Genomic DNA, 10,098 nt, shown 5'->3' with positions numbered 1-10,098 from the left:
CCCCCCCCCCGCCCCGCCCCATCTGCATCCCGCAGGACCCTGTCTGGAAGCCGGCACACTAGCCTGCTCGCCTCTGCAGGCAGGGAAACTGAGGCCCCGCGGCTGGAGCGGGGCGGGTCCCCGAGCGCGAGCCCCCGCCCCCGGCGGCCCCGCCCCAGCCCGAAAGAGCCCCGAGCTCGAGGCAGAGCGCTAAGCGGGGACGGCGGGCGGCGGCGCGATGGCAGCGCAGCGGCTGGGCAAGCGCGTGCTGAGCAAGCTTCAGTCCCCGTCGCGGAACCGCGGCCCGGGGGGTAGCCCCAGTGGGCTGCAGAAGCGGCACGCGCGAGTCACCGTCAAGTACGACCGGCGGGAGCTGCAGCGACGGCTGGACGTGGAGAAGTGGATCGACGGACGCTTGGAGGAGTTATACCGCGGCAGGGTGAGACCCAGAGGGAAAGGGGCTGGGGAAAGGAGCTGGCCTGAGACATCGGCCCTCGATGACCCTGATATATGCTCACTGGTGCACCAGCTACTGCACCGGCAGCGATCTTTGCTAGGAGGACACATGCCTTGAGGCCCTGGTCTCCGTGCTCAGGGGCATCCAGCTAGTAGATACACAGAGAGACATGCACCTAAGGTTCTCCAGACTTGTGTGTGTCCAAACACCTGGGAAAACCCGGGGTGGGATCCTATACAGGGGATGAGAAAGAATTGGGGGGCCAGAGTCAACATATTGAGAGAGCGGATAGGGAGAGGGGATGTCCTTAAGCCAAACATAGACATGGGTGACAAGGCAGATAGGACAGCAGAGACTCTCAGCAGAGGAAGCACCAGTATACACAGATGACGGAAGTCACAGCCACTCATAGGCACAGCACCAGGAGCGAGCACACAAACTTACAGGAACGCGAATGGCTCAGCTTAAGGGACAGCATGCCCTGCCGTGGACACAATAACATCCACACACAACACAATCGCCCTCAGCGCCAAGGGAAGAGTTACAGCTGTACTGAGATGTGTATCAGTTTAAACTGTAGCGTTCCAAGCTCCCATAGCTCTCCTGGGACATAAAGTGAATCAGGTTACAAGGGGGCCGTCCATTATCTGCTGACAACAAACCCAAGGACAGATGCCACAGCCCGGTAGACACACACATCTGTGGAAACTGTAGTCACGACTGGACCTGCCAAAGGTGCTTCAGGAATTAAGACCCTTAGAAACCATGCTGGTCATGGCAGCTAATGCCTGTGACCTCAGCCCTTGGGAGGTGAAGGCAACCTTGGATAAGGAGAGACCTTGTCCAAAGAATCCAAAACAAGCCTGGCAGTGGTGGCACACACCTTCTAGACTCTGCACTCGGGTGGCAAAGGCAGGTGGGTATTTGTGAATTCAAGGCCAGCTGTGGGCTGCGTAGTGTGTTCCAGACCAGCCTAGGATATCTAGGCCCAATCTTAAAACAAACAAACAACAACAAAAAAAAAAATACAATAAATACATAGATAAAGATGGTCCCTACAGCTGACCACGTCCAAACTGAGATAGTCAAACCTAAGCAGCAGCCACATTCACTCAGATCATGTAGGTCTCAGATCTCGCAGGCCTCTGAACAAAGCAACCTCCATGAGACCCCTCTGTCCATGGCCCAGCACCCTCACTCCCCAGCTGGGCAGCAGGACGAGGCTGAGGCCCAGGACAGCTGGATCTTGTCCCCATCATGACCAGATAGCTTTTGTACCACTGTTCCACGAGCTCCAGCCCTGCCTTGGTGGTCACTTCGCTGATCCAGCAGCCTGCAGTGTATTCCAGGGAGGCCTGGCTGGACCTAAGCCCAGAAGCCCTTCTGGTCCCCAGGGGAAGGGGCCCGCCCCAGCAGGCTCCCCTCCCCCACACCCACTGAGGCTAAGTGAGACTTGCCCTTGAAAGGGCAGAAGCCAACCTGAATCCCAGAATCTGACATTCCGAGACTCGACTGGGCCTGCTTTGCCGAGTAGGAACCGCAGCCAAGGACAGAACCCTGTGCCAGCCCCAAGGCCCCCAGGGCTGAGCCAAGGGTGCAGGCATGGGGCTGGTACCAGGGCCTGGGCCTCCGTCCACCCATCTGTCACCCCACCCCACCCCCCAGCCCCCAGATGTCCGCCTCAGTGGTGCTGTCCCTGCCTGCCACATTATTGCGGCAGGCCCAGCTGGGCCTGGGGTTGATGGAGTACCTCCAGATCCTGGACAAAGGCTGTGGAGGAGGGCCAGGGAGATATGGGCCCTGAGCAGCCTGCTCTCCCTGGCCTTAGGAAGCAGATATGCCCGATGAGGTCAACATTGATGAGCTGTTGCAATTGGACAGTGAAGACGAGAGAAGCCGCAAAATCCAGGTAGGTGGGGAGAAAGCCGCCCCTTCCCTCCCCAGTCCAACATTTTGCAGGGCCCTAAACGGAATAGCCCAAGTTGGCATGTTTATTAAACACATCTCTGCCAGACACTAAATCCTCTGTAAAACACTGTAAAGTAGACACGTTTACCACCATAAGGAAAGTGAAGGCCAGAGAGGTTGAACTATTTGCTCAGGGTCACACAGCTCTTCTTGACTAGAGAGAGCTAGGAGCCAAGCCTGGCCGCCAGGTCCTTCCCCTCGGTCCCTGCTGCAGAGGCTTGGCCTTCTAGCCTTCTGAGCTGCTGGTGGTTTAGCCCTGCCCCTGTCCAACTTGAAGCCACACGGGTAGTTCTGGCAGTCTTTTGTCTTGCTCCCTTGCAGGAAGGGGAGGGCCTCTTATGGAATAGGTGTCAGTCATTTACTGGTTTTTGTTGTTTTTTTTTTCTGTCGTCTGCCCACCCACCCAAAGGGACTCTTGAAGTCCTGCAGGAACCCCACGGAGGTGAGTTTCTGTCCTTACGGATTGGATTGGTCCCTTCACCTTTATGGGGGAGGCAGAGACAGGCCTAGGGAACTCCAGGAGGAGCCCCTATCTCTTGTCCTGTTCTTTGTCACCCTTGTCTCCTCCTCCCACCTCCCATCTGCCACCAGCTCCGCAGGCAGCTGCCTCAGAGCCCCTCCCCCAGGCGAGTGGCTCCAGTTTCGGCCCATATGGTGCCTGCTCTTACTAGTTGTCCTGGTTATCTGGGATGGGGGGGTCTCACTCTTTCCATCTCTGACCCCCTGTGACTGCCTCTACTACCCTGGGGTTCCCTGTCTACATCTTGGGGGCCTCCCATCCTGCAGGTCCTGGAACTGGCCGCTGTAACCACTCCCACTTCCTCCTCTGCTTTAAAAGGGAAAATATTCATGGTTCTCCCCTCTGCTCCTAGCTGCCTGAGGGACAAGCGTCAGTGCCTGTCAGTCTGCCTGGGCTGGCTCAGACCTGGTCTCTGGGGACTGGTTCTCGGCATGAGAAACTTCTCTCTGAGGCTGTGTCTGTGTAGAATTCTCTCAGGTCTGGGTCTTAGACTGTCTCTCCATCTCTCTTTATTGCATTTTATGTGTACATGTGTTTTGCTTTCATGTATGTCCGTGTACCACCACGCACATACCTGGTGTCCATGGGGACCGGACAGAAGAAGGTGTTGAGCCCCTGGAACTGGAATTACAGACAAGATTGTGAGCTGTTGTGTGGGTGCTGGGAGCTGAACCAGAGTTCTCTGGAAGAGCAACAAGTGCTTTTAACCCCTTCCCCCCCCTTTTGAGTTTGGGTCTCAGCATGTAAATTCACAGCAATTCTCCTGCCTCAGATACATACGATCACTGACTCGGGCAGCAATTGCAGCTTCCCCCCATCTTTCTATTCACCCCTCCCACCCTTCTCCTGTGTGTCTTAGTCTCCCTCTCCTCCCCTCTTGGCTCCAGCTCCTGCTTGAGTAAACTGATGCCTGATGAGGCGCTGGCATGGGGCGGGAGGCCTGTCTCCTGCTCTCTTCTCAGAACCGCGTTCTGTCCTCAGGACTTTGTCCAGGAGCTGCTGGCCAAGCTGCGGGGCCTGCACAAGCAGCCAGGCTTCCCACAGTCCAGCTGCTCAGATGACCCCAGCCTGAGCCCCCGCCAGGACCGGGCCCACACCGCCCCACCCTGACTGCCGCCTGCCTCTGTATTCCACCCCCCAAACGCCCAGATTGTTTCTAAATTGTATTTAATGGTCCTGTAACTGCCTCCTGTGTTTAGCTTTTCCTCTCCCCGCTGCTGCTAGACCTCGGCAGCCCCAGCCCTTGGTCCCCAAGCCACAGCTGGTCTTGACAGATGGAGAAACGTTCCTCCCAGCCACAAAGCCTGAGAACATACCCTGCTGACCCCGAGGTGTCCCGGACACTCACATCCTGTCCCCACCTCCCTGCAAAGGGACTCAGTCCCAGCTCCTATGGGGAAGGCCAGGCCTTCCCTAGGCCACGGGAGATGTGGAGATGCTCATAACCCACTGTGACCCCATCATCTCCCCATAGGGCGTCACACGGCTATGAGGCCATCATGGAGAATGTGCTTGGTGTGGCTGTTGGTGTTGAAGCCACAGACCGGCAGTAAACAGTAAACGACATTAAAATAGTGAGGGAGGGTGAGAGAGAGACGTGCACAAGATGCTTGAGTACCAGGGGTGGGAAGGGCCATTGGCTATTGGTGGGGAAGCAGAACCATAGGGCCAATAGAGGGCTTGTCTAGGAACCACCAGTGAGGGGCCGGGGCATGGCTCAGCAGTAGAGCACCTACTTAGCATAAACGAGATTCTAGCTCCATTCCCAGCAATACCAAAATAATAAAAGAAGGAAGGAAGGAAGGAAGAAGGAAGGAAGGAAGGAAGAAGGAAGGAAGTCTGGAAGAAGCAGCATTAAAGCAGAGCTTACACAAGCTATTTCAACCACACCTGCACACTGAACTGGGAAGCAAGCAGAGTGGCTGCTGTTGGGGTAATATCAACTATTGATCAGGATGGACAGTGTCCCTAAGTTAGGGAGGGAAGCCTACTGCTCAAGGATTATGGACGCCTTCCATACGGACTAGAGGGTGTCCTGGAAGGGTCTCAGAAGCAGATAGTGGCTATTTAACCCCCGCCTGTGTGCGATGAGATGGAGCCACTGCCACCGCTGAGGCCCTGGTCCCAAGGATGGGATGTTTAGGAAAACATCTCACCCATCTCTCTAGTGCGATTGCCCACCCAGCTGCTCTCCAGGAGCAAGGCTCCGTCCCGGGGATCTGAACCCCAGACCAGCAACATCTGGGACACCCTGATTCAGCCCTGCTGCTGGCCTCGCTGTCTCCACACAGACTCTTAGCCTTCATCCTCAGTGCAAAGGGTTGGGTGGGGGTGGGGGATCTCCAGTGGCTCCTGTCACCTAGGCTGCTGTCCCAGGACCCTGCGTGAGCTTGGTCCTCTACTTCCCTTTCACAGAACCTGGTTTTGGTTCCTCATGGTCGTGGAGGTGACAAACCCCAGGTTCAAACCCTGGGTGTTCTTAGCTTCCTATAGAAAACAACCTCACCGATGAGGCCCAGGTCACCAGTACCAGTTGCTAAAAATCACATGGCAGGGGCATGGTGGCACTGGGCTTCAATCCCAGCACTCAGGAGGCAGAGACAGGTGGATCTCTGAGTTCAAGGCTAGCCTGGTCTACAGAGCAAGGACAGCCTGGGCTACACAGAGAAACCCTGTCTCAAAAGGAAAAGAAAAGCTAAAGTGGAGGTCCTAGCACTTGGGGCAGGGGCAGAAGGATGGGGTTATGGGCTGGGTTCTGTAGCCTGGCCCTTTGTCAGATAAGTAAGATAAAAATGAAAAGGAACCGCCAAGATGGCTCAGTTGGTAAAGGCGCTTGCTGCTCAGCCTGAGGACTTGAATTCAATCCCTGGGACCCACATGATGGAAGAAAAGAACCGACTCCCGCGCACTGTCCCTCTGACCCCCTCATATGTACTTGGTGTGCAGGAATTTGAGATCCTCCTGGTCTACATAGGGAGTTACAGGCTAGCTATGCTTACACAGTGAGACCTTGTCTCAGAAAAGGGGGGGCACTGAGGAGATGGTTCAGACTGAATGCCCTGCTGTCCTTCCAGGGGACTCGGGTTCAGTTCCCAGCACCCACATGGGAATCTGATGCCATTTTCTGCCCTCCCTGAGCACCAGGTACCACACATACAGGCAAAACACATGCACACTAGTAAGGGTTTTTGTTGTTGTTTTTGTTTTTTTAGAGACAGGGTTTCTCTGTGTAGCCCTGACTTTTCTGGAACTCGCTCTGTAGACCAGGTATGCCTCTAATGCACAGAGATCCTCCTGCCTCTGCCTCCCGAGCGCTGGGATTAAAGGCAAGTGCCACTGCCTGCCTGTGAGTATGTTTTTAAAAGGAGGTATAGTTTGAGGATGCTCTGGGAGGTGGCCGCTCGCCAGACACACGTCTGGCCTTGGATTCAAACCCTGGCTCTGTAATAAACCGAAAAATTCTGCTTGAGTTCAGATGCCGCCCACACTACGTCTTGGCTGTGTGGTCTTGAGAAGTTCTATGAGAGTGCAGAATCTCCACACCTGCATCTGTGAATAAAGACAATTAAAACGGTACCCACTCCCGAGGGCTGTGAGGTTTCCCGAAGAAATAAGGTGTGTGAACATAAACCCTGTCATGGTGGAAAGGGGACAGTTGCCCTACCAGGAAGGAACTCCCTGGGAGCCCTACATCACGTGCCCTGTGGTGTGATGTCCCCCGGGTTCACCATGCTCTCTCACTGGGGCACCAGCCTTCCTGTGGACCCACCCCCCACAGCCTGCCTGCTTCTCAGGGTAGAACAACACCCTTTTCTTACATTCAGTGTCCAGTCCCCACCCACCCTGTTCCCTCTTCCCCTTTCCTCCAAAATCGTCTTTCCTCAACTTTGTTAAAAACCCATTTCGGCCGCTGGAGAGTTGGCTCAATGACACCTGTCAACAAGTTAGACAACCCGAGTGCCTTCTCAGGACCCCCATGGTGGGAGGAGCGCGCACGTCTGTGGATTGTCCCCTGACCTCCACATCACCCTCTCCCAAATAAATATTTTTCAAAAACCAATTTTTGGCAGTTTCCCTAGTTAGTGTTCCATTCTTTCTTTTTTTTTTTTTTTCTTTCTTTCTTCCCTTCGTTGTCTTTGAGATAAGGTTTCTTTATGTAGCCCTAGCCCTGGCTGGACTATAACTCTCTCTGTAGTCCAGGCTGGTCTCGAACTCACAGAGATCCACCTGCCTCTGCCTCCCGAGTGCTGGGATTAAAGGCGTGCGCCACCACTGCCTGGCTCCATTCTTTCTTTGTTTTGTCCTTGATCTGAGGATCTGACTTTTTAAACATTTATTTAGATGCATGAATGTTTTGCTTGTGTGTATGTCTGTACCACGTGTATGCCTGGTGTCCAAGGACCTCAGGAGAAGGTGTCAAAGCCCCTGGCACTGGTATTGCAGATGATGTGACCTCTACATGGGCACATGGGTGCTGGGAGTGGAACCTGGGTCCTCTGGAAGAGCATCCAGTGCTCTTAATGTCTGCACCATCTTTCCAGCCCACAAATAAATATTTTAAAAGTAATTTATGTGAACACCTTTAATCCCAGCACTCGGGAGACAGAGGCAGGCGGATCTCTGTGAGTTCAAGGCCAGCCTGGTCTACAGAGTGAGTTCCAGGACAGCTAGGACTGCACAGAGAAACCCAGCTGAAAAAAAAAAAATGTCTCCTCTCTCTGCTCTGGGTACTTGTCCTTTTACTGGCGTCGTCCACACCCTGGCTTCTTTCCCATAGGACCCACCACCGTGCTTTCCCGACTCCCAAATCCTCCTGGCATCACTGCCATGGAACACATGTTGTTAGAATTAACCTGATTAATTTCTTCCATCAAATTTAGTGTGCCGCCAAACCACCCATGAGTTTAATTGCCTTGAGATTCATTGCAGTCCCATCTCCCGCAGCACCCGTTAGAAGATGCTTGCTCTCAGTGCCCCCTAGTGGCCACATTTATCTAACGGCAGCCTGTGCTGACATGAAATCTCTTCCTGGCTATTTGAGCCTTTCCTGGCCTCCCTTCCCTCCTTTTCCTCCCTCCCTTCCCTCCTATCCATCCTTTGTCTGGGTCTCATGTTGCCCAGGCTAGCCTCAAACTTCCTAGTTAGCAGAGGATGACTCTGAACCCCTGATTCTCCTGCATCTGGCATGATGCATCTTGCCTGGCTTTGGGAATTAGTTTTTCACTATATATAATATTCCAAAGCCAGGTGTGGGTCAATCCCAGAACTCTGGAGGCTGGGACAAGATCTCAAGTTCAAGACCAGCCTGAGGTATAACCTGAGTCTGAAAACCTAGTGCTGAAGATGTGCTTAGCCTAGCATGTTCCAGGCCCTGGGTCTGACCTTTGTCACTGAAAAAAAGAAAGAAAATCAGATTTATTTTTAACTTAGTTTCCAAAGTTTTGCTTCAAGTCCATCTGGTTCTGCTTCCTATTGCTTTGGGCCTGAGGTGAGGCAGGGCATCTTGGCAGGGGGTGCAGGAGCCAGAGGAGACTACTCTCCTCCCGGTGTCCCTGAAGCAGTGCGAGACAGGAAAAGATGGGGAATAAGACACTCTATGAGGGCTTGTCCCCAGTGGCCTACTCCATCCAACCAGGCCTCCTAAAGCTCCCAGTGGATTAATCCATTGATATTAGTGTCTATGCTGTAACACCAGGCTGGGCTAGAACTCTCTCTCTGTAGTCTAGGTTGTTCTGGAACGCACTGAGTAGCTGGACCTTCTTGAATTTGAAGTGACCCCTCCTGCCTTTTTGTTTGTTGTTTGTTTTTATTTTTCAAGACAGGATTTCTCTGTGTATCCCTGGCTGTCCCAGAACTCACTCTGTAGACCAGGCTAGCCTTGAACTCGGAGTCCACCTGCTCCTGCTTCCCTATTGGGATTAAAGGCGTGCGCCACCACCACTCAGCAGCCTTAGCCTCTTAAGTGCTAGGGTTGCAGGTGTTAGCCACCAAGTTTGGACATGGTCTCATTATGTCACCCAGACTGGCATCTAGTTTGAAATCCCCTGCCTCAGCAACCCCCACGCTTGGCTTACTCCACATTCAGCTCCGCTGCTCCTTTCCTCTGCTGCAGTTTGCCGGAACACAGCTGTCTCTTCCACTCTGCCCAGCCATGGGTTTGCATTTCCTACCCTCCCTCTGCAAGGATGTCAGGGTCTCTGTGGTGCTAGACTGTAGTCACACCCGGAACCCAGCACCTTCACGTGTATGCTGGGGCTCTACCTTTGAGCTATGCCCAGGATTTCTTCCCTTTCCTGCAGACACTCAGCCACTCGCTCTGATTGCCCTTTCTGTCTTGCTGCTCCTCCTCCTGTCTGTCCAGCTGTCAGCGGCCGCCAGCCCCGGTCTCCATTCTCCATTCTAGCCGTGCTTCTCATGTGAGTTCTCTACTGACTTCTGTCTGCACACCGTAAGCCATGCCCATGCCAACTCCAGCTGTCTCTCCCACCTGCGTGTGGCCTCCAGACCACACCCTGTTCCATACCTGGAACCCAACAAGCTCAACCAACACAGCAGACGTTGTACAACATGGTGTCTCCCACATGGGCTCCAGTCCAGACTGTCCTAGCTCAGGGCACGGCACCTCTGTCCCTCCAGCTGCTGTAGCCACACATCTGAGTCATCTTTATCATCCAAAGACTTGCTGCTCTGTGCCCCCAAATTCTCTATGCATGAACCCTGTCCATTCTGCACAGCAGGCAGAGTAACTGCCCCAGCAACCACAGACCTGAGTCACATAGAAGGACCTGGAGTTTCAGCAGACGTGAGTGGGCAGCAAATAATTTCTTCTATGTTTTGGACAGGTCTTTTGTAGTTTAGTCCGGCTCCCAAATTGATATGTTGCCACAACCTGGCTGGGACTTGGCCTGGCAGGGGTGGTGAGGGAATGAAGAAAGGGAAAACATGGCTGGGCAGTGGTGGTGCACCTCTAATCCCAGCACCCAGGAGGCAGAGGCAGGTGGAGCCTGGTCTACAGAGTGAATTCCAGGAAGGCTCCAAAGCTACAGAGAAATCTTGCCTCGACTCCCCACCACCACCACCAAAAAAAAAAAAAAAAAGAAAGAAAGAAAGAAAGTTAGGGCAGACATGTAGACATGCACAGAAAAGTCAGGGCTGGTGGGCTGTGCTCGCCCTG

General features: G+C 53.8%; 1 protein-coding gene across 1 annotated transcript; it reads left to right on the top strand.

The window, feature by feature from the left end:
* The first annotated feature begins 41 nt into the window (after nt 1–41).
* On the top strand, nt 42–4,106 carry Ppp1r14a (protein phosphatase 1 regulatory inhibitor subunit 14A). The gene is made up of 4 exons (XM_005361286.3): nt 42–418; nt 2,265–2,345; nt 2,814–2,846; nt 3,906–4,106. Exons 1-4 carry the CDS (start codon nt 218–220, stop codon nt 4,032–4,034), a joined length of 444 nt encoding a protein of 147 aa, XP_005361343.1. The 5' UTR covers nt 42–217; the 3' UTR covers nt 4,035–4,106.
* Nucleotides 4,107–10,098: the final 5,992 nt, after the last annotated feature.

The sequence above is a fragment of the Microtus ochrogaster genome, linkage group LG4 (genome assembly GCF_000317375.1).
Source record: "Microtus ochrogaster isolate Prairie Vole_2 linkage group LG4, MicOch1.0, whole genome shotgun sequence".
In the NCBI taxonomy this organism is placed as follows: Eukaryota; Metazoa; Chordata; class Mammalia; order Rodentia; family Cricetidae; genus Microtus; species Microtus ochrogaster.
The sequence above is the reverse complement of the archived record's forward strand: the minus strand, read 5'-3'. Positions and strand labels throughout refer to the sequence as shown.